The sequence below is a fragment of the Amblyomma maculatum genome, chromosome 1 (assembly GCF_055883805.1).
Source record: "Amblyomma maculatum isolate TAMU_Amacu chromosome 1, ASM5588380v1, whole genome shotgun sequence".
Taxonomy (NCBI): Eukaryota; Metazoa; Arthropoda; class Arachnida; order Ixodida; family Ixodidae; genus Amblyomma; species Amblyomma maculatum.
This window is the reverse complement of record NC_139344.1, coordinates 506,062,376-506,086,965: the sequence shown is the minus strand read 5'-3', so window position 1 is coordinate 506,086,965 and position 24,590 is coordinate 506,062,376. Positions and strand designations below refer to the sequence as shown.

Here is a 24,590-nt window from a genome sequence, read left to right as displayed (position 1 = left end):
ATATTTGATGTTTTTTCTTCGGTTCATATTCAGAAATAATATTATTTATGCGATCATATGATTTGGATAAATGCATTTGTTTTTAATTGTTTTTAATGTTTATGATGTATGCAGGGCGGTAGCTCTGATGCCCTCAGCGCTGTTCTTCCCGATCCTGCCGTACCTGCTGCACCTGCTGCTGTTTACCTTCTGGGGATCAGTCGCCGTGTATCCTGTGTTCCCACTGGTCCTTTTTAATCTCACATACAGGCACACACTTTGACCATAGTATCCCCTGCTGTGACCCCCATTTGCTTTCTCATGTGGTACATTGAGTCGGATGCCTGCCGGTATGGCACACTTGTCACACTCTCAACTGTGTTGGACAATTCTGGTCCAATCATATCAACCTTCCATTTGCTCACTGGTGCCCTTGAGGAAAAGGAACTGCTTCACTCACATAGTTCCCCACTGAATATTTGCACAATTAGGCAGTCTAGTCAATTTGCTCAGCTCTGCAAGCCTGCTTTATATTCTCTTTTTTGCTCGTCTGCTTACAGAAGTTCACTTTTTCTTTATTCCCTCTTATGGTCTGGGCTTCTTCTTTGCAAGGGTTAAGGAATCAAATTGCAAATATGTTGGAATGTGAAAGATATCTGTAGTGGCCAGACTGCAACCATAGTTCTGTATAAAGACAGTAGCAAAATTCCCATAAAGAAAGGTTGTAGGCAAGGAGACACAATCTCCCCAGTACTATTCACAGCTTGCTTAGAGGAAGCATTCAGAGACTTGGAATGGGAGCAATGAGGGATCAGGGTAGATATCTCAATAGTCTGCTATTCGCTGATGACATTGCCTTGTTAATTAACTGAGGGCACCAACAGCAACTAATGATAAATGATCTAGACAGGAGAAGCAGGTAACGTTGAACAGCCTGGGATGGGAACAGAAGTTTAAAATAGGCAGCAAAACGATGGGAGTGGTAAGCGAATATGTCTTAGTGACCGTTGGTTCGGACCATGAAAGGAAAATAACTGGAATAAGATTGGGATGGAGCGAATTTGGCAAGCACTCGGAGATTATGACTAGCAGCTTGCCGGTATCACTCAAGAGGAAAGTGCATAACAGTTGCATTCTATCGGTACTGACCTAAGGGGCTGAAATATGGAAGCTAATGAAGAGGGTTATACTTAAGCTGAGGACACGCAGAGGGCTATGGAAAGAAAAATGATAGGGATAATGTTAAGGGATAGGAAGTGTGCAGAGTGGGTCAGAGAAATAAGTCAAGTTACTGACATTCTAGTGGAAATCAAGAAGAAATGGGCTTGGGCATGTAGTGCGTAGAGAAGACAACCGATGGTCGCTTAGGGCAACAAACTGGATTCCATGGGAAGGCTAGTATAGCAGGGTGTGGCAGAAAGTTAGGTGGGTGGGTGAGGTAAAGGGTCAAGTGGATGCAGCTAGCACAGGACCGGGTTAATTGGAGGAACATGGGAGGGGCCCTGCAGTGGGTATAGTCTGGCTGATGATGGTACGACTGATGATATGACTGACAAGGCTATTATGCCTTGTCAGTCGTATTTCTATAAAAATCCCTCTGAAAACAGCACCAGAGACCCTAGAAAATGAATTCGTGGGGAGCCAAAAATGTGGCTCAGATGTGTGCCCGGTTGCGATAGCTCTGCTCTCAACAAATGAGTATCCATTGCAAGCACATGTCTGTGAATAAAAATGAATACATTGAAATGAGGCACTGATTAGTGCAGACCTCATCAGCACAGAGTCCCCATCGTCATTGATGCAAGCCATTGAGGGGCCAGCAAAGGACATTGTAGTCTACACTGCTCGTGCTTTGTTAAAACTCTTTCTGCTTGTTTTTCGATATTCTGACCCCAAAGAAAGAAACATCACAAGTGTCTTGCAGTCGGATATAGGTGACAGCGTCAACTCCTTCTGCGACCACATTCCGAGCTGGCACTTCAGCATTGAAACTTGATGAATTCGTTTTTGGCTCGTAATTCTTTTGGATCTTGCGACAAATACAGTCGAACCCGAATATATTGAACTCGAAGGAGATTGCGAAATAGTTCGATATATCGATAATTCGATATGCAGAAACTGGCTTGGGACGGCACTTACGATGCGGAAAAACGATACCGTATTTGTCGCGTAATGAACCCACTCCCACAATGAACCCACCCTCCACTTTTGCACCCGAGAATGTGAAAATAAAAAAGCGTTGCCCCGCCGGGGTGGCGCAGTGGTTACGGCGCTCGACTACTGTTCCCAAGGACGCGGGATCGAATCCCGGCCTCGGCGGCAGCTTTTCGATGGAGGCGAAAAGCAAGGCGCCCGTGTACTGATGTCAGTGCACGTTAAAGAACCCCAGGTGGTCGAAATTTCCGGAGTCCTCCACTACGGCGTCTCTCATAGCCTGAGTTGCTTTGGGACGTTAAACCCCACAAACCAACCAACCAAAAAAGCGTTAAGGCCAGCTCGCTCACATGCAAGCGATTGAGTGATCTCAGCAGCGAGCAGCAGCGACAGAGCGAAAAATCGTCAACTTGTTGGAACAGCGTTCCTCTCGCCGCTCGAGCCACCGTGGCAGCTAAAGATAAGGTTTCTGTGTTGCCGCGCCAGAAATCGGGAGCATTTTCGCTTGCATGTCGATGGCGCACGCCACTCCGTTTCGGTCGTCTCATCCACAGCTCATCTCTTGGCAACGTGCCAAGATGCTGCGCAGTGATAACGTCACAGCTTGTTTATCGTTTGGTAGCTGTTGCGGTGGCGGGGAGTGAACTCTGCAGAGTGCCTGTGATGGCTGGTTCGATTTATCACGACGCGCTTGGGGCAGGCGTAGTCCACTGCCACAAAATCGCATTGTTTGAAGCGAAAAATGCTAAAAGCCAGTGTCATGATCGCAGCTGACCGCGTGCTATCGTTAATTCACACATGCAAGGATAAACGATTCCCGCAAAAAAACCAAAAAAACCTGCGGCTTCTTAATGTTCGCAGCCGCCATATCTTACGCTACGCCGCACATACAGCACAATGATAAGAATAGACTACTCTCGAAAAAAAAAAGAGAGAGAGAGATCTGCCGCTTCTTAACGTCCGCAGGCGCCATAGCCACGTCAGCCGCCGCGGCAGAGGGTTCGCAACACACGCTGGAGAAAGCGTCCGACGTTCTGTCTGAAAACGGGCTGAGCTGGCTTGGAGCATGCATAGTGCGTGCTACTTCGAACGAAGGCGGGGAGAGAGGAAGGAGAGAGATAGCTCGGCAAAAGAATGGGCACACCCTTGCGCTTCGCTCTAGCGCATTTTTGCCCTCTCGTTACCACTGGTTCATTCACGCACATGGCTTGCAAACATCACGTGCTGGCGTGCGGTGGCAGCAAAGAATAACAGCAGATGCGTGCTCCTTTGGGGAATGGGCGCGGCGCTGCCCTAGACCAGCCGTTGCCGAACTGTCCCCTCTCATTCCTTCCGTGCGTGGCTTGAAAACGTCACGCGGCAAACGGCCAAGCGTGATGCGATCGTCTTTGGGGAAGGCACACTTTCCAGTGCATGGTGCGGAGTTCGATATATCGAACGACCAGTGAAATTGAATTCGATATACAGCCAAACCCGGATATATCAAACTCGAAAGGGATCGCGAAATAGTTCGATGTATCGATAATTCAATGTATAGACATCGGCTTAAGACGCCACTTGAGAACGTGAAAAATGATACGGTATTTGTTGCGTAGTCAACTCACTCGCATAATGAACCCACTCCCCATTTTTGCTCCCGAGAATTAAAAAAAAAAGCGTTCGGTGGCGCGTTTCTTTGTTTCGACCATCTCATACACAGCTCATTTATTGTCAGCGCGCCAAGATGCTGCGGAGTGATAACGTCACATGTTTATCTTTTAACTATACTTTTCATAGATCCTGCAGTGGCAGGGAGCTAACTTGGCTGAGTGCCTGCGTGATGGCTTGATTGCACAAGCCTGGTTTGATTTATCGTGCCGCGCTTGGGATGGGGCGGGCGTAGTCCACTGCTACAAAACCATTGGCAAGCGTGATAGCTGCAAATGTCGTTTGGAGCGAACAATGCTAAAAGCTGGTGGCATGATAGCAGTTGACTGCGTGCTTTCGTTGATTCATCGATGCAAGAATGAACGACTCGCAAAAAAAAAACTGAAAAAAAAAACTGCCGCTTCTTAACGTCCGCCCATAGCTTACGCTGCGCCGCACGTTCAGTCCGACAAGAACAACTTTCGCAAAAGAAAAAAAAATTGCCGCTGCTTAACCTCCGCAGTCGCCATAGCATACGTTCAGCACGACGGCAATAAACAACTCGCAAAAAAAAAAAAATAAATAAATAAAAATCTGTCGCTTTTTAGCGTCCGTGGCCTCCGTAGCTAACGCGAGTTCAGCATGACGGCACGAGACGCTCATCGCACGCCAGCCGCTGCAGAGCGTTCACAACATACACTGGAGAAGCGACTGCCACGGGCAAAGCTGGCTTGTCTGCGCATGCGTAGTGCATGCTGCTGTGAACGAAGACTGGGAAAGAGAGAGGAAGGGGAGAGATAAAGCTCAGCAGAAGAGTGGGCACACCCTTGCGCTTCGCTCTATCGCGTTTATCCCTTCTGCCGAACACAACGGCTGCATTGGTGCCCTCTCGTTCCTTCACCCACATGACTTGCAAACGTCACATGCTAGCGCGGCAGCCATCACCGCAGATGCGCGCGCCTTTGGGGGAAGGGCGCGGCGCTGCCCTAGACCAGCAGTCGCCGAGCTGTGCCCTCTCATTCCTTCTGCGCGTGGCTTGAAAACGTCACGCGGCAAACGGCCGAGGTGATGCAATCGTCTTTGGGGGAAGCGCACCGTCCAATGCGTGGTGCGGAGTTCGATATATCGGTACGACCGGTGAAACTGAGTTCGATAAACGACGCAGCTTTCCTATACATTTACATGGGATTTTCAAGGGGATATTGCATGAGTTCGATATAACCAAAATTAGAAATAACCGGGTTCGATATATCCGGGTTCGACTGTATGACGCGGCTTTCCTATACTTTTACATGGGATATTCAAGGGGATATTCCGCGAGTTCGATATAACCAAAATTCAATATATATGGATTCGACTGTACTTTCACAACAGCTGCTCGTTTTTTCTTGCTCTCAACATAGCAAGTTTTGATGTGTAATCTTTAATCAGACGAGTCAGATTTCACCCACACTATGACCCGAGCTTTCTGCAGAAATTAAGGAAACCAAAGCTGCTGCCAGTCAGTGGTCTCACTGAGCCCAGCATGTACTTGGGAAATAGAACAACACAATTTTATTTTGCTCTACTTTCGTTTTCGTGAGCTTGAGTGAGTGACCGTCTCAACAAAAATCATAGAAAGCAAATAAATGCTTCCAGGTAATCGCAGTTTCTTCCTTGAAGGTCATTCAGAACCTGACAAAATACTACTCCAAAAGCCTCTCTGACCTAAATATATGCAAAGTAAGCAGAATAAGAATGAGGCATAAAAGGTAGTTGAATAAAAATGTTATGGCTCAGCAGAGCGAAGCTGGAGGAAATTGTGCAGCTCCAAGAGAGCAAAATAAGAGCCTTATTTTGCTCTTATTCCAATCTTATTCTTCTTGTTATTTCCTTTTCATGATCCGGATCTGCGGTTACTACCTGTGCTAAGTTAACATAATCGCCTACTACTTCCAGTACTTCGCTACCTAATGTAAACTGCTGTTCCTTCCCGAGGCTGTTGAACATTACCTTAGTCTTCTGCATATTAATTTTAATCCCACCTTTCTACTTTTCCTGTCTAGGTCATCAATCATTATTTGCAGTTCATCCCCTGAGTTGCTTAGCAAGGCAATGTCATCAGCAGATCGCAGATTACTGAGGTATTCTCCATGTACCCTTATCCCTAACTGCTCCCATTTTAAGTCTCTGAATACTTCCTCTAAGCAAGCTGTGAATAGTACTGGGGAGATTGTGTCTCCTTGCCTAACTCCTTTCTTTATGGGAATTTTGTTACCTTCTTTATGCAGAACTATGGTTGCTGTGGCTTAGCGGTAGAACATCCGCCTCGCATGCAAGAGGACCGGGGTTCAAATCCCAGTGCCGCGCAATTCTCCATCGGATTAAAGAAGAAAAAAAAATAAAGAAAAAAGATCCGCGTGTCGATGGAATTGCATAAACAGGTTTGGGGTGTGACCTGATACCGGTGACAACTCCGGCAACGCACTCCCTCACCAGAACAGGAGTTGGCCACCCTGGCGCAGTAATTGGCTGCAACCTTTCATGATAAGCTCCATAAGAATAAGATTGGGATGGAGCGCATTTGGCAAGCACTCAAAGATTATGACTAGCAGCTTACCGGTATCGCTCAAGAGGAAAGTATACAACAGTTGCATCTTACCTGTACTCACCTATGGGGATGAAACGTGGAGGCTAACCAAGAGAGTTCTACTTAAGTTGAGGACAACCCAGAGGGCTATGGAACGAAAAATGGTAGGGTTAACATTAAGAGATTGGAAGCGTGCAGAGTGGGTCAGAGAAATAACTCAAGTTACCGACATTCTAGTGGAAATTAAGAAGAAGAAATGGACATGGGCAGGACATGTAGTGCGAAGGGAGGATAACCGATGGTCACTTAGGGTAATAAACTGGATTCCAAGGGAAGGAAAACGTAGCAGGGGGCGGCAGAAAGTTAGGTGGGCGGATGAGGTTAAGAAGTTCGCAGGGGTCAAGTGGATGCAGCTAGCACAGAACCGGGTTAAGTGGAGAAATATGGGAGAGGCCTTCGCCCTGCAGTGGGTATAGTCAGGCTGATGATGCTGATGATGATGGTTGCTGTGCAGCCACTATATATATCTTCCAGCACCTTCACGTATGGCTCGTCTACCCCCTGATTTTGCAATGCCTGCATCACCGCCGATGTTTCAACTGAGTCAAGCTGGTTATATTCCGAGCATTTTTCTATCACCTGATTGATGGTATGGATATGATTGATAGTAAAGTACCGTTTCCGAAAACCTGCTTGATCCTTTGCTTGATTGCAGTCTAAGGCTGTTCTGATTCTATTAGTGATTACCTTAGTAAATACCTTGTACGTAACAGACAGTAAGCTGATATTGGTCTGTAATCCTTAGAGTCCCCTTTCTTATGAATGAGGATAATGTTTGCATTCTTCCATGGTTCCGGTACCATCGATGACACCATGCACTGCGTATATAGGGTGGCCAGTTTTTCTAGCACGATATCCCCCCCGTCTTTTAGCAAATCTGTTGTTATCTGATCCTCTCCAGCTGATTTCTTCCTTTTCATAGTTTCTAATGCTTTCTTGTTCTCGTCCTTCGTCACTGGTGGAACGTCTGACTGTTTTTCCCTGCCTCCAATCTTGTAACGGTCCTGACTACTTTGGCTGCTGTAGAGATCTGTATAGAACTCCTCAGCTACTTTGACTATCTTGCCCATATTCGTGTTGACTTTGCCCGCCTTGTCGCTTATCGCATACATCTGGTTTTTGCCTATGCCCAATTGCTTCTTTACCGCTTTGAGGTTTCCCCCGTTCTTTACAGCATTCTCAATTTTCTCCATGTTATACTTCCTTATATTAGCCACCTTGCGCTTATTGATTAGCTTTGATATCTCGGCCAATTCGATCTGGTATGTTGGATTGGAAGCTTTCATACTCTGGTGTTTCTTGATCAAATCTTTCGTCTCCTCAGACAGCTTACTGGTATCCTCTCTAACTATCCTACCGCCTACTTCTACTGCACACTCAGTAATGATATCTCTGAAATTGTTGTTCATTGCTTCTAGGGTAATGTCGTCATCCTCGGTTAGAGCTGAATATCTATTCTGTAGCGAGATCCTGAATTCTTCTGCCCTCCCCCTCACTGCTAATTCGTTGATGGGTTTCTTTTTTACTAATCTGTGGCGTTTCTTCAGATTTAGGCTAATTCGGGACCTCACCATCCTGTGGTCACTGCATCGCACTTTCCTGATTACCTCTACATCTTGCACAATGGCGGGGGTTGAACACATTATGAAGTCAATTTCATTTTTAGTCTCCCCGTTAGGACTTTTCCATGTCCATTTCCGGTTCTTCCGTTTGCTGAAGAAGGTATTCATGATTCGTAAGTTATTGCGCTCTGCAAACTCAACTAGTAACTCCCCCCTGCTATTCCTAGAACCAATGCCATAGTCACCTACTGCCTTGTCTCCTGCCTGCTTTTTCCCTACCTTGGCATTGAAGTCACCCATTAGTACAGTATACTGCGTCTTTACTTTTTGCATTGCCGATTCTACATCTTCGTTGAAGCTTTCAACTGCCTGGTCATCATAACTACCTGAAGGTGCATAGGCCTGTACAACCTTCAGTTTATACTGCATATTAAGCCTAATTACCATGACTGCCACCCTCTCATTAATACTATAGAATTCATCTATATTACCCGCTATATACTTATTTACAAGGAAACCTACTCCTAGTTGTCGCCTCTCTGGTAAACCTCGATAACACAGTACATGCCCATTCTTCAGTACAGTATATGCCTCATTCGGCCTCCCAATCTCACTAAGCCCTATGACATCCCATTAAATACCCTCTAATTCCTCTAACAGCACTGCTAAACTAGCTTCACTAGCTAGGGTTCTAACGTTAAACGTTGCCAGGGTCAGTTTCCAATGGCGGCCTGTCCAGTGGAGCCAGAAGTTTTTAACACCCCCTGCTGCGTCACAGGCCTGACCGCCGCCTTGGTCAGTTGTTCCGCAGCCGCTGGTGACTGAGGGCGGGGGTTTTATGGAGCTTATCATGAGAGGTTGTGGCCAATTACTTCACCAGGGTGGCCATCTCCTGTTCTGGTGAGGGAGTGCATTGCCGGAGGTTTTCACCGGCATCAAGTCGCACCCCAAACCTGTTTGTAATTCCATCGACACGTGGATTTTTTATTTTTTTTTAAATCCGGTGGAGAATTGTGCGGCACCGGGATTTGAGCCCCGGTCCTCTTGCATGCGAAGCGGATGTTCTACCGCTACGCCACCGCTGCCATCCAATGTCATAAGATTCATCATACTCTTTTGCAAAGTCACCCTTAGAGAGGATTGGTGTTTCTTCATACCTTGTGCTATCTATCTAACTTAATCGACTTGCTCAATGCTGGAGCTTGCTCTGGTTTCTGCAAGACCCTATCTTATGTGACTTGGCAAGTTTTTGAGTAAAGAGAAATATGGAGGCCTTTACAGCACTACTTTTCAGGTATAAACATTTATCACAAGCAGCGGGATAGCTTTGAAATATCAGCACATGCGAGTTGGTTTCCTAAACAGCGTAGCTTGCTGCAGTGTAGGCATGCAGGGTTTTTGTCCCCCGCTTTGGTGCAACCTGTTTTTACACACCTGATGCTTGTCTGTAGATTCTATGCAATTCAAAAACTGCTATTCCAGTGAAACTTCAGTTCCAGTTTGCATGCTAAATGCACTTTGTAGGTCCTTTTTCTTTCTTGTAGGAACAATAGCTGTGCATAATGTGGATGGTAATTCAAGGAGGGTTGTTTTTGGACTGTGCCCACCAACAGTATTGCTTCTTTTGCCACATGCCTTGTGTTTCTTAGTTGTGACTCTCCTTAACCAAGTGGCAGGTACCTGGCGTCAAGTGGCACGGCTGACTTTAAGTACATGAACATGACTGGCGGCAACAACAGCATGACTGGCCAGAGCTGCACCATGGAGGTGGGTGTAGCCACCACCCTAATGCTGCCTCTGTCAATGTTTGTTCTCCTAATGTTGTCCAGTTTGGGTATTCCATATCACATGCATGCACTGTTTTGCAAGCTTTCAGGTTGGTAATTTGTCATTTTTTATGCTTTGTAAATAAGACGCAAGTGGAATGCTTGTTAGCATCAGTCAGGGCTTTGGAGAGCATTTTTGTCTGCTCTCAATGTAGCATCCTTTCTGCACATCAAGGACAAAAGAACACTGCTGCTGAAGATGGTAGAGGATGTGTGGCCTTCAGGGGAATACATGTGCTCTACAGGCATATTTGGAATTGATTGTTGGACTGCAAGAAATACTTGGGGGGAATAATTGCATACCTATGGAGCATCAAAAGAACCCTCGCGCTGTTGTAATGGCTAAGTGCGGGGATAAATGTCCTGAAAAGAGGGGCAAGACATTTCGTGTGCAGGATGCCAACCGGTCCTTGGCGTTGAGCACCGTCCAGGAGTATGCCAGTGGGCTCAAGTGCCAGTTCACTCAGTACGTGGCCAACCAGCACCTGTCGCGGCTGCAGATCTACAACTTCATCGGCCTCATCTGGGGCATGTTCTTCATCGTGGGGCTGGGCCAGGTGGCATTGGCGGCCGCCTTTGCCTCCTATTACTGGGCCTTCCGCAAGCCCCAGGACGTGCCCTTCTTTGCCGTGCTCAACGGGCTCTGGATCACTGTGCGGTGAGAGGTCTCATTGGCTCCTCGCTCTTTTCTTGGCATGCCCTGAGGTAGTTTTCAAGCTACCCTCTATTTCAGTCAGCCTTTCTATCGTCAGGAAAGAACCCATTTTCACATACTGTGATTGTGCTTGTTTTCATACACCACTGCAGCCTCTTGGAAAGCACCCTTTCGTTCACTTTCTGAAAACACAGTCTAGTTATAATTTAAACTGCTGTGTTGGTCACAAAAGTGAGGTGGCTGCTGTGCCCCATCATCACCTATATTTTGGCAGCATGTCCGGCAAAATATTAGCCGCAGGTCTCATTGTAGTAAGTTAGACTTCACTTGAACCAGGGCAAGACTGCTGAGCAAATTGTGATGATTCAGCACTGCTAAGACCAAGTGTCCTCTGATATAAAGCAGGGAAACATAGATATTTGTATTCACTGTTATGCCTCTTTCTCTGCAGTCCACAAGTTTCATTTGCTCAAGTTTATTGGGAAGTGCGTTAAAAGCAGTTTCTCAACACCTCTGGGAAAATCCCATTTGTTTTGTTGCATTCTTGGGTCAACAGTCAAACCCACTTACAGTCAAACTCGGATATATCGAACCCGGATAATTCGAATTTTGGTTATATCGAACTTACGGAATATCCATTTGAAAATCTTATGTAAGAGTATAGGAAAGCTGCATCGTATATCGAACTCAATTTCACCGGTTGTTCGATACAGTCGAACCCGGATATATCGAACTCGAAGAGGATCGCAAAATGGTTTGAATATCGATAATTCGATATACAGAAATCGGCTTGAGATGCCACTTGTGATCGTGAAAAATGATACGGTATTTGTTGTGTAGTCAACCTACTCGCATAATGAACCCACTCTCCATTTTTGCCCCCGAGAATTTAAAACAAAAAAAAAAATGCGTTTGGTGCCGCGTTCTTCTGTTTCGACCGTCGCATCCACAGCTCATTTATTGGCAGCACGCCAAGATGCTGCGCAGCGATAACGCCACGATGTGTTTATTTTTTATTTACACTTTTTATAGATCCTGCAGTGGCAGGGAGCGAACTTTGCTGAGTGTCCGCGTGATGACTTCATTGCACATGCCTGGTTCAATTTATCGTGCCGTGCTTGGGAGGGGGCGGGCGTAGTCCACTGCTACAAAATTATTTGCAAGCGTGATAGCTGCAAATGCCGTTTGGAGTGAACAATGCTAAAAGCCGGTGGCATGACCACAGCTGACCGTGTGCTTTCGTTGATACATAGATGCAAGAATGAATGACTCTGGCAAAAAAAAAAAGAAAAAAAGAAAACTGCCGCTTCTTAACGTCTGCAGCCGCCATAGCGTACGCTGCGCCGCACGTTTAGCAGGGGGGTGGCATGTTGCAAGTTCCGCGTCCGCGCTATAGCCGCCACCGTCACAACAATACCAGCGCGTTCAGCCCAACAAGAACAACTCTCTCAAAACAAAAAAAAATTGCCGCTTCTTAACCTCTGCAGCCGCCATAGCATACGTTCAGCCTGATGGTAAGAATAAACGACTCTCACACAAAAAAAAAAAAAAAAAAAAAAAAGATCTGCCGTTTTTTAGCATTCGCGGCTGCCGTAGCTTACGCGGGTTCAGCACGACGACACGAGAGGCTAGTTGCACGCCAGCTGCCGCGCGCAGTGTATTCACATCCTTGCCGTCGTGCTAAACGTGCGGTGTAGCGTATGCTATGGCAGCTATGGACGCTAAGAAGCAGCAATTTTTTTTCTTTTGCGAGTGTTGTCTTTACTTGTCGCGCTAAACGTGCGGCGCAGCTCAAGCTATTGTGGCTGTGGACATTAAGAAGCGGCAGGTTATTTTCTTTCTTTTTTTGCGAGAGTCGTTCATTCTTACATCTATAAATCAATGAAAGCACGCGGTCAGCTATGATCACGACACAGACTTTTAGCATTGTTTGCTTCAAATGGCATTTGCAGCTATCACGCTTTCCAATGATTGTGTGGCAGTGGACTACGCCCACCCCAAGCGCAGCATGATAAATCGAACCAGGCTTGTGCAATCAAGGCATCACTGGCAGCCTGGCAAGTTCGCTCCCTGCCTCTGCAGGATCTATCAAAAGTATAGTCAAAAGATAACACACTGCAATGTTATCTCTGTGTAGCATCTTGGCGCACTTCCAGTAAATGAGCTGTAGATGCGACGGTCGAAACAAAGGGATGCGCCACCGAACTTTTTTTTTTTTTTTTTTTTTCAAATTCTCGGGGGTGAAGGGGGGGTGGGTTCATTATGCGAGTGGGTTAATTACGCGATAAATACAGTATCATTTTTCACGATCGCAAGTGGCGTCTCAAGCGGATTTCTGTATATCGAATTATCGATACATCAAACTATTTCGCCATCCCCTTTGAGTTCGATATATTCAGGTTCGACTGTATAGTAATTGATATAACCGAGTTTGGTCGGAAAACTAAGAAAACATTGTAAACTAAACACTTAATGAGGACGAGGTGTCTTACACTTCTTATTTCTTAGCAGGAAGAAACCCGTAATCTATAAGCATTGTCTATTTCACAGCAATCTGTCTTTCTGCAGGGCATTCAACTGCTGAACATAGTGCAGTTGTTAGTAAAAACAAAAATACCGCAGGGAGCCGATCATTCTCAAATCCTCCAGGGGAGACTCAAACTGCACAGGTTCCGGTTCATTGTCGTCGTAACTACTGTCAGCTTTCATCGGTCGTGACTGTATCGTCAGCATGTAAAAATTCCTCAAGTCTCGTCGCATCACCGTCACTACTGCTCACTGTAGCCCAAAGTTCGGTCATTGCTGTGAAATTGGTGTTGCGCAGGAGGTATGTGAAGTGCTTCGCCTTTTCTGCTCGGGCCACTAATCGGCAGGTTTGCTGCACAGGCGTTCAAGAGTGCCTGTTCTATGTAGGCTCCATGATTTCCGACCGTCGTCTGGCATCGCTTTCATTCTCAATCTTGAGTGTGGATGATTGCACCAAGTTGCTCACATACAATGTTCCACTTCTATTGCCATTCACTTACTCTTCTGCGCTTATTGTGTCATGCTTCCTGAAGGAGGATCCTCCATTGCTTTTCATGGAAAATTCAGGGCCAGCAAGATTGTGGCAACAATTATGGCACACTAGGAGAATCAGGCTAGAAAGACACCACAAAATATGCGCAACCGCAAAGCGGGGGCCTGGACAAAGCAAATAGGGGAAGATAGGGCAGTGTACCATGGTCAGCGCATCCTCAGAATGGACACCGTGCAGAGGCAAATAGGACGCAAGTTCCCTAGGCTACCTAGGCCACAGTGGTTTTGAGGGGGAGCGCTTCAAGTCGTGCCTTGCAGCGCCTTAGGCTTTCCCTCCGCTTCAGGAAGCGCTTCGTGCTCCCCCACGTCTTCGAGGCATGCAAGCTTCCCTGGCGCACCCGACCAATGCATTGGCTCGACTGTCCTTTATTTCTTTTTTCTTTTTTATTGTCACTGCATCGTTGTTGTCATCGTCTCCACGTACGCTTGCGCTTTTGTGGTCACCGCATTTCCGCGTTTTTGTTGGCTTACAGTGACCATATTTGATTGTTATAACCGATAATATTGTTACGACAGGGGTTTGACATCGGAGCTCTGAACAACAGATTGAGAGGGCAGGGAGCTCAGCTGGTCAACGACAGCGCTCTGCATGAGAGTCTTTTTCCATCATCTTTCTCCTTGACTCGTGCTATCAGCTTCATCTTCCTCAGAACTGCTACAATATAATATGGCACCATTGTAACACAGTGTAGTCCACTTATAACGATAGTAAGGAAACCGGAAAATTCGGTCATTATAACCGATTATCGTTATTATCGTTAGAAAAGGAAAAACCATCAGAAAGCACACATATTTTCCCATGCATGTAGGCTTGCCTCCTTACCAGCGATGAGTAAATCGGGTTGAACGATGCTAATCGTCGTAAAGAGCTCTAAACACTTTATTTCAGGATATATCAATAGTCATAAAATAAAAAAATGGGAAATTTGTGCTCGCTTCAGCTTGAAAATCGCTGTGAGCATCACTTTGCAACAGTTCTTTTTGTGTGCACGAAACCCATTAGCGATTGGATGAACTGTAGGACATTGCCAGCCTTGGTGGTAGTTAGATTGCGAATGTCCATATTTTTTCGCGAGGCTACTAACCTTGAAACCCTGCTAGAAATCCTGATGAATCTGCCATTTTATCTTAACACTTTGCTATCCGCGGGAAAAGGGGTGGTTTTTGGGTTGTGTCATTATTTTTTTTTTCTTTAAGGAGGGACGCGGGCTTCGAAAGTCGAAAAATCGCGAAAAAGTCGGCTTTTCAAAAAGTGCATATCTCAGCTGTACATGTTATAACCTACTTTTTCTATAATTATAAATGCCTAATTCATCGTGGAACTGCTTTAAATGAAATATAGAACTGGGCGCAGCAGCCACAGAGTCGCGAGCGAACGGCAAAAATACCCAAACTTCGCGCGTGTGCCATTTCTCTGCCGCTGAACCGAGCGCCGCCATCTTGGTCTTGTTTTGTTTGTGAATGCTTGCCCTTTTTTATATTGCCTTTGCCAGCGGCGTCCGCGGCGTAGCAGAAGCATGGCTCGCTTGTGATTGGGAGCCTTGTTGAGCTTCCCGCGTCTCGAATTCGGGCTGTGATTGGACAAAGCGCGCGCTCCGTGAGAACGCGGGGGATCGCGCTACTGCTATTGGCTGCTGCGTGCGCTGACGTGGTGGCCCCTCCCCGGCGCGTCGTCTGCTTCGGTTGCCTACTGAGCTGGCGTTCTTTGTGCGCTCGCTGAATCGCTTCACATTTCACGTTTCACCATTTTTGAAATCGCCGTGATCATCGCTTGTTATGGATTCTGGTGGCATGTTTTGAACGATTTTGTGCACCTTCTGGATTGTTGCATGGTCGGCCACGATGCGTGCTAAGAAGTTCAAAACACTGCATAGTACGTCGTCGTTCTGTGAATGCCATCCGAATCGCGAAGTTAGCGAAGCGCGTTGTCAGCGGTCGCAGAGACGCTTCTATTAGTGCTGCCTATGCTACACTACTACTAGACCAACTGCGCTGCCACTTCCAACTGCTTATCTTTCGCGTCAACGTAAGGAGACGGCGTTTGAAGCGTGCCATGCTGTACTGACCTTATCAACTTCGGCGATCTGAGCCTCCTGTATCGCGTCTGTCATCGCAAGCGATAACGCGTCGTCAGCGTCGTCCACTGTTCGCATGGGAATGCACTTTCCAAGGGAATCGAGAAGGTGGAGGCACAACGAGCTGCAGTGAAAAACAAACTTTAGACTTGAAAATGGTGTTTTAAACTTCAAGGGCCATTTTCTCAGAATGAATTTTTTTTATGGTATGGTTGCTTATTCCCCGCAGTATCTCTGGAACCGCTAATCGGATTCCCACCTGTTTTTTTTTTTTATTGTGGGCCTGAATAAAGTTTTAAGGGCAACACAAGCTCATTTTTTTAAAATGGTGAGTCTGGAATTTATAATAAACAATCAAAATTAGGCTAATGCAAGTCCAATTAGTGGCACTAACCTCAATGCAGTGCTAAAAGTTTTCAGCAGGGAAATTAAAGAAAAGGGCTCTGTCTTGCCCTGTGGTACCTATTCAGGAGCCTTCATAATGAATTTCATAGTGCCAACACATTTCACAAGTTCACCAGGCATGGTGCAAGGAACCCATGTGAACCATTCTGATATACTTCTGTAACTTGAGTACCAATGTGCGCAGCTCCATGAAACTTTGCAGTTATTCAAATAGCTGTGCCATGAGTCTACCCTGAAACTTTTATTCAATTATCTCAAGAAACAAAAAGGTTGGTATTCAAAGGTAGCCTCCCCCGTTATTAAGAAAACTTGCTTGGTACAGGAGTGTCTAGTATCAAATTGTAGAGGAGGAATTCCTCTTCATAGTGGTATTAGTGGCAATTCATATATTTATTTTATAAGTGATGAAATAAAAGGCTATCAGCAAAAAATTGTAGTTAAAGGCCTACTGTCTACCCTCCGGTCGAAAATATTTTCTTCTCGGGTGACTGTGAGACTTCGGCCCCAGAACGCAAGGCCGCAAAATGTTTTTGAAAAGAGTAACTAATAACTCAGCTACAGCCACCCCAATCACCCGATTCTGTCGTGTTTCTCTCCTTCCGTTCCCTCGCAAAGGTTTTCCACTCTCCTACCCGGTCGTCTAGCCTCCGCAAGACAAATTCCCCTTCCTCCTCCGCGTTTGACGGAAGGTGGGGCGTGGCACTCCGCCTGCGCAAAAAAAAAAAAGAAAAGAAAACGGGCGAGAGAGCGCGCGCCTCTGGATTCAGTCGGGCCGTGGCGAGGGAAAAGCGCGCAGCGAGCGGTAGACACCCATCCTTCACCCTCAGACAGCGAGACGGACCAATGGACGTCGTTCACAAAAAGTATGTCATTACTGTGGCTCGACGGGCCAGCGCAGGAAACGGGGAAGCTGGCTTCCCGAAGGAGAGCATGGGAGAGCTTTGATTTGTGTTTTCATTGCTTTGCGGCCCGCGTGTCACTGTAGCATTTTGCAGACTATCTCCGGTATCTGATCGAAACACTGGGCTCCTTCGCCTAAAAGGTCCTTCCCTTAACAGTGGCCCTTTAAGAAAAACACACACAAAAGTATCAGTTTCTTGATACAAATAAACAAAATTTTCAAAATATACGTTTTTTACAACAGGGACCAATGCAACATTGCAGCAAAGTAATACTACCCAAAAGACGTTGACACCCTGCAGATAACAGTTGTGATCATCAGAACAGTGATCTCTTCCGATCAGCGCGCAGCAAAAGTGGAAATTTTTGGATAGTGAACGCGAAACTTGTTGAGGCATGGCTGTCCGCGTTCCGGGTTGGTTTGACGTAGTTTCGCTGTCACTGAAGTCTGAAGAGCTAACTTCGTCTTCCGAGTCATCACTGCTGCTGTTCGTATCCAAAAACGAGCTCTCCGATCCGTCAACTTCCACGGAACTGCGCGGAAGCAGGAGCGCGTGATGTCAACGCCATAATGTGAACAATGAGCACTGATCACCCAACTCCAGAGACCATCTGGACGGGCGCGGCACGGCGGAAAAATTAAAACCAAAAGCAAAACTGAAAGAAGGGTTCTTCTATTTCCCACTAAATGACGCCACTCATTAAGAAGCGTTTCGAAAGGGGGAAGATTCGACCATCGATAGCGGGTGACACTTATCGGGGCATGGCTTTCGATGATCCGGGTCGGTTTGACGTAGTTTCATTGTCAGTGCTAAAGTCTGAATAGTTGAATTCGTCTTCCGAGTCATCACTGCTGCTGTTCGCATCCAAAAACGAACTTTTCGATCCGTCAACTTCCGCAGAAATTGGCGTTTCCGTGCAGCAGGAGTGTGACGTTGATGCCACGATTAAACAAGAATGTCGATCACCTGACTCCGGAGATTATCTGGACGGGCGCTGCATGGCGGAAAAATTAAATCAAAAGCAAAACTGAAAGATAGGTTCCTCTTTTTCCCATTGAATGACACCACTTGTCAAGGAGCGCTTTGAAAGCAGGAAAATTTAAATCGTGAAACCATCGATAGCGGGCTATCGATGGGAATAGGTGTAGACAGGAAGAGCTATTGCTAAAGTAAACTTCACTATCTTGCCGTCGTTGTGGTAGGCACCATCTTCCACAGACGCACAGTCGGTGATGGCGATGCAGCCGCACCCTGCACACCCTTAGCGCGGCGACAGGCAGTGATTGCGATGACGATAGCGGTCATCCGTTTTCGTCGCATATATACAGTTTTCACGTCATTCTCTTTTTGACATTTTATTTTTATCAAACACAAATTTTCATGGTAAACATCTACTGGGCGGAGATAAAGCAATTGTTGTATCCGGCATACCGCCAATAATCAATCATTATTTATGGTTTATTTTTACATAGGGACAATGGGAAAACAGATAAATCCGAAGAATTTGATCGTTATGAGAACGAAATTCTTGTGGCCCCGGCGAACTTCCATAGAGTTCAATGCATTTTCCCCCTCTCAACAGCAAAGAGTTTTTAAAAAGCAGTCCCGCATTAACGGAAGTTTGAGGTAGTGATCTGCAACAATTTTTCGGCACGTCAGCCAGTTTCAAACAGAGAAGTGGCAAAACTGCAGCAGCACATTCATCCGACAAGTCAGTCCCATTCATTTCTGTCAACAAGCACCGGCACGGCCATTGCTGTTTACTTTCGGTCTATTCGGTGATGATGATGATGATGACCGGTGATGATGAGCAACGAGATTTTTTTTTTTGTGCAGTGAAAGGGGGTTTTGGCCTATGCATGCACGTGACGTTTTTTGACGACACCGCCACACCACCACCTTCTTTTTCTTATCGCTGCCACGCCGACCACGTTATCTCGCCATCTGCATCATGCTCGCCGATTTCGCCCGTGACTTGCGTGTGTCCAGTGTTTTTTTGGGGGCCTGTCTGAAACATGCAGCCTGCTATCAAAAAGCAGAAGCTTTTGATGCTGCAAGAAAAGTCTGCAATCATAGCTGAAGCTGCAAAAGGCAGAAAAAAGTCTGACATTGTGGAGGAATTCAGTATCCTGTGCAGCTCACTTTCTATGATTCTGAAAGCCAAGAACAGCATCATGGCGGCACTTTAGAATGGCGCATGGCAACGCCTGTCTACGAAGACATCGACAAAGCTGTATATCAGTGGTTCCTCGACAAAGAGCGAACAAGATGCCTTTGTCTGGAAGCCTTCTGCAGCAGAAGGCGATTGATTTCGCGTGCATTCTGGGGCACGACAACTTTAAGGCGAGCATGGATGGCTAAGCCGATTTAAAGCGCAGCACTGCATCGTTGCCAAGGTGTTATCAGAGGAGTCTACGAGTGTCGACGCTGAAGCAGCATCGTCCTGAATGGAGGAAAGCTATGAAAGCACAACGGACGAATACGAAGCCTCCGAAATTTATAATGTGGTTGAAACTGACTTTTTATGAAATGTTGCCATCGAAAATGCTCGACCTGAAGGGACAAGAATGCCATGGAGGCACGAAGCAAGAAACTTTTAGGAGTGGAAACTCCGCTGTCTGCAGCGACGAGAAAAGGTTACAAGCCCGCGGCGCCACTACATGCTGGCGGTGCCTCTCGGCGTGGAAAGAAATTACTGCCGTTTCGGTTGCCAAGGCAACCAGTCCATGTTTCTTCTGGTGGTCAAGGATTCCCTCGCCTCCAAGCTCACTGTAGTACTTATCACGCCTCATCTTGCTCGTGAAATGCTTCTTTCAGACGTAATCTCTCGATGTGCGCTGATGGCCGCCCCCCAGGAGTTGCCGCAGCCCATGCGTGCAGATGCTCAGGATCATTCGGGGCCTTGAAGATGCTCACCTTCTCCCTACAACACTTGTAACCACTTTTGCAATTTTGAACAAAACACCTGCATTCCATCTTAGTCTAGCAAATTCCAAAGGAGGCCGCACTGCGCTGTTAGTATTACGGCTCTCGAGCAGACGCCGACAAGAACTGTTACTGTTTGGTGCACAAATACAACGTTACGGCGTGCCTGTTGCAGCAAACACCTGTGTCACCTGCTTGTCGATTGCTTTGAACGTGCGCTGCTGAAGATCGCACCTGAGCCGCCTGCCCGGGCGCTGCATTTTTTTTGCTACGGCTTTCACGATGTGTCGCATGCCGCCGCCACTGCATATGGCCCCGTCATGCTCCATGCTGTCGGCGCTAGAATTGCGACCTTATCTGGTCGCTCGCGCTAAAGGGCGTTTCACCTCCTAAATGGTTTCTTGCTCCGTGACCTGAAGGGACAAGAATGCGCATGGAGGCAAGCTGAGCAAAAAGTGGGTGACGATACTTTTTTGCTTAAACATGGGCGGATCCGACAAGCGTCCCCTCCTCGTGATCTGTCGGAACAAGATGCCACGGTGCTTTAGAGGTAACTGAAGGCTTCCGGTTGAGTACACTGCTAACCAGAAAGCTTGGATGATGCACGCAATATTCTCGAGGTGGCTTGAAGCTTTTGATGCGGATATGCAAAAGCAGAGCAGATCCGTCTGTTTTTTTTTAGATAACTGCAGTGCCCACCACATCGAAGACGCTGTCCTGATGAGTGTCCGCTTGACATTTTTTTTTCCTCTGAATTGCACGTCCATTATCCAACCTCTTGACCAAGGGGTTGGTTATTAAGAGTGTCAAATCTGCGTACCGTGGGAAACTCATCTAGCGGATGTTGTTAAACATTGAAATGAAGCGACCGACAAAAATTTGTATTTTTATGGTGCTGAAGATGCTTGCTGCGGCATGGACTGCTATTTAGGCCACCCTTATCCAGAATTGCTTCAGACACGCTGGTTTCGCGGCTGGTCAGCACGTCTTGGCAGAACCGGAAGCGAGTGTTCCTTCAAGCGGTGACGATCTGCAGCCACTAATTGAAGCATGGGAAGTGCTTCGCAGTATTGATGCAATAGTGCCAGACGCTGTTCAACTGGATGACTTTTTGTGTGCGGACGCCGACTTGATCGTGCACGCAGAATTCAGCGACAGCGTTATTATCGACAGTGTGCGCAAAGGAGAGCGGTGACGAGGATGGCAAACACAAAGCACAAGGAAAGCAAGTATGCTCGCGGGATGTGCTTGATGCTTTTGGTGTTATCCGCCCTTTCCTTGGCAATCACGACGACGATGAAGGTATGCATAGCTTATCTAAGTGCAAAGCCAGAGTCGTGAAGCTCCTGCGTAGCAGTGTGAAGAAGAGCAAAATAACCGACTTTTTTCATTAAATTTTCGTTCTGGAAAGTAATGTGTGTGCTTACTTGTCCATTTTTGCGACAGTGAAGTTCTCGCGAGAACGCAAAAGTTTTCTTTCGTCGGTGATTTCTTTATTGCGGGGTTCGACTGAATATCGTTATATCTGGTATGATTATAAGTGGACTGCACTGTGAGTGGTTTATTTTACCATAGCACACATTGCAAACAAGTCTTCCCATGCGCTGGGCACTGCGGCGCAGATGCTAAGTGGTCCTGCGAGCCGCATAGTCAACAATGTGTTGAACCAGAGCAGCTACTCCGTTCCCGGCTCCACTCAGGGGGGCGGTTCCGCTGCGGCGCACGTGAGCCGCCCCTCGTTAACCTCTGCTGAAAGGGAGCTGCTGGCTGCGCATTTCTTTTCTTCGAAAGATTCGAGGACGGTTTACGACGTTGCCGCAGTGAAATTGCCTCGACTGAAGCAGAAAGCTCCTTCATTTCCTCCACTGCTTGCTCAAACTGAAGTGCAATTCGAACTGAATCCTCGAAAGACAGTGTGGAACTCTCGAGCAGTAACCGTTCACTTATGCGGTTGGAAGCTACGCCAGCAACGAATTGATCCCGCAGAGCATCATCTTGCGAAGCAAACGAAAAATGTGACTATCTCCTGTAGAGCGACAACGAAGTCATGAACGGACTCACCTGTGTTTTGGCTGCGGCGGTGAAAACGATGGCGCTCGATAATAATGTTGCACGACATTGAAAGCTGCTGCCGTAAAGTGGCGAGTGCAGAGTCGTATTCATCAGGAGCGGCAGACTTGTCATGGCCGAGGGCTGCGGCACTTGGCGCTGACGGTGCTGACGGTGCTGCTGCGGCGCTGGTCTCTGCATGTAACGTCTGATAAACACGCTGGGCTCCGCCTTCAAACAATGCAAAAGAATAGCTTCGCGCTGCTCTGGCTTGAATGCGGCAGCTCTGGATGCCACCAAGTACACGTTGAACATCTGCTCCCATTGCTTCCATGGCAATGAGGGACAGCCGGGCCTCGGAAAGAAGAACGGTGGCGGAGCAAGGCCGGTGAAGGTCATGGTGGCGGTCCCGGATGGTGCGGTGGTGTTGGGGGTAGGTTGGGGGTGTTGGGGTAATTGAACATTACCTTAGTCTTCTGCATATTGATTTTCAAGCCTACCTTTCTACTTTTTCTGTCTAGGTCATCAGTCATTCTTTGCAGTTCATCCCCTAAGTTACTTAGCAAGCAATGTCATCAGCAGATCGCAGATTACTGAGGTATTCTCCATGTACCCTTATCCCTAACTGCTCCCATTCCAAGTCTCTGAATACTTCTTCTAAGCAAGCTGTGAATAGTACTGAGGAGATCGTGTCTCCTTGCCTAACAGCTTTCTTTATAGGAATTTTGTTACTTTCTTTATGCAGAACTATAGTTGCTGTGCACCCTCTATATATATATTCCAGCACTTTCACGTACGGCTCGTCTACACCCTGATTTCGTAATGCCTGCATGGCCACCAAGGTTTCTACCGAGTCAAATGCTTTTTAGGAATCAATTAATGCTATGTATAAGGGCTGGTTATATTCCGAGTATTTTTCTATCACCTGGTTGATGGTATGGATATGACCAATAGTAGAGTATCCTTTCCGAAAACCTGCTTGAATTTTTGCTTGGTTGCAGTCTAAAGTTGCTCTGATTCGATTAGCGATTACTTTGGTAAATACCTTATTACATAACAGACAGTAAACTGATTGGTCTAATTTTTCAAGTCCTTAGCGTCCCCTTTCTTATTAAGATTATGTTAGCGTTCTTCCATGGTTCCGGTACCGTCGATGACACCAGGTGGTGCATATACAGGGTGGCCAGTTTTTCTAGCACAATATCCCCCCCCGTCCTTCAACAAATTTATAGTTGCCGGATCCTCTCCAGCTGCTTTCCCCCTTTTCATAGTTTCTAATGCTTTCTTAACTTCGTACTTCGTTACTGGCGGAACATCTGACTGCATTTCTCTACCGCCCATCTCAATATTGTCATGACTTCTTTGGCTGCTGTAGAGATCAGTATAGAACTCCTAGGCTACTTTGACTATCTTGTCCATATTCGTGATCACATTGCCCGCCTTTTTCCTTAGTGCATACATCTGATTTTTGCCTATTCCCAATTTCTTCTTCATCGCTTTAAGGCTTCTCCCGTTCTTTACAGCATGCTAAATTTTCTCCATGTTATACTTCCTTATATCGGCCGCTTTGGGCTTATTGATTGGCTTTCATATTTCTGCCAATTCTATGTGATTTGTTGGATTGGAAACTTTCATACATTGGCGTTTTTTAATCAGATCCTTCATCTCAGACAGCTTACCGGTATCCTCTCTAACTATCCTACCGCCTACTTCTCCAGCACACTCAGTAATGATATCTCTGAAATTATTGTTCATTGCTTCTAGGCTAATGTCGTCATCCTCGGTTAGAGCTAAATATCTATTCTGTATCGAGATTTTGAACTCTTCTGCCCTCCACCTCACCGCTAATTTGTTGATGAACTTCTTTCTTACTAATCTGTTTTGTTCCCTTTTCAGATTTAGACTAATTCGAGACCTTATCATCCTGTGGTCACTGCATCGCACCTTCCCGACTACCTTTACATCCTGCACAGTGGCAGGGTTAGAACACATTATGAAGCCAATTTCATTTTTAGTTTCCCTTTTAGGGCTTCTCCATGTCCATTTCCAGTTCTTCAGTTCGCTGAAGGTGTTCATGATTCTTAACCCAGGTGGAAATATTAAACTGGTTTTCAGGTGGTTCCAGCTGGAACCAGTTCATCTGGGTTATGGAACAAATCTGAGCTGGAACCAGTTGCTAGCTGGTCCCAGCTGAAACCAGTTGCCAAGTGGTACCAGCTGGAAGTAGTTCGCTTCTAGTCCCCTATAATACTATGGCATTCCTTATTTCCACTGTCGCCAGTTGCAGCTTTTATTTTTAGCTTCTTATGCTTGGTTTGTGCATAATGGTTAACATCACTTTAAGCCAACGCTACTAGAACCAGCTTCAGTTTGAAAACTCCCCGCCTGCGCTGTACACCGCGAGCAGCGCCCGGCACCTTTCCTGGGTAGGTGGTGCGGCGGTTTAAACCGGCTCTTGAATGACGCCTTGAAGCGGCAGCGAAGTCTGGGGCGCGATGGGCGAAGGGCAGCATTTCTGAAGTAATAATTTGTCTGAAGCAATAAAGCAATTGTTCTCTTAATGCGAAAGCATTTATCATCATCATCAGCCTGACTATACCCAATGCAGGGTGAAGGCCTCCCATATTTCTCCAATAAACCCGGTTCTGCTGCGAAAGCATTACTTCTCTAATAATAAATAACTGGTTCACAGGAAAGGCGCAGTATCTGTTACACTTGTTTCTGT

At 46.5% G+C, this 24,590-nt stretch overlaps 1 protein-coding gene and 1 pseudogene across 3 annotated transcripts in view; one reads left to right on the top strand and one right to left on the bottom strand.

The window, feature by feature from the left end:
* Positions 1–24,590, top strand: part of Ctl2 (Choline transporter-like 2) — a 353,598-nt gene that overhangs the window by 267,175 nt on the left and 61,833 nt on the right. For all 3 annotated transcript variants that reach the window (XM_084575765.1, XM_084575780.1, XM_084575773.1), the window contains 3 exons: positions 115–207; positions 9,627–9,717; positions 10,172–10,434. In XM_084575765.1, coding sequence (XP_084431891.1) covers positions 115–207; positions 9,627–9,717; positions 10,172–10,434 — 447 coding nt within the window. The remainder of the gene's footprint in view (positions 1–114; positions 208–9,626; positions 9,718–10,171; positions 10,435–24,590) is intronic.
* On the bottom strand, positions 21,467–22,264 carry LOC146210359 (uncharacterized; annotated as a pseudogene).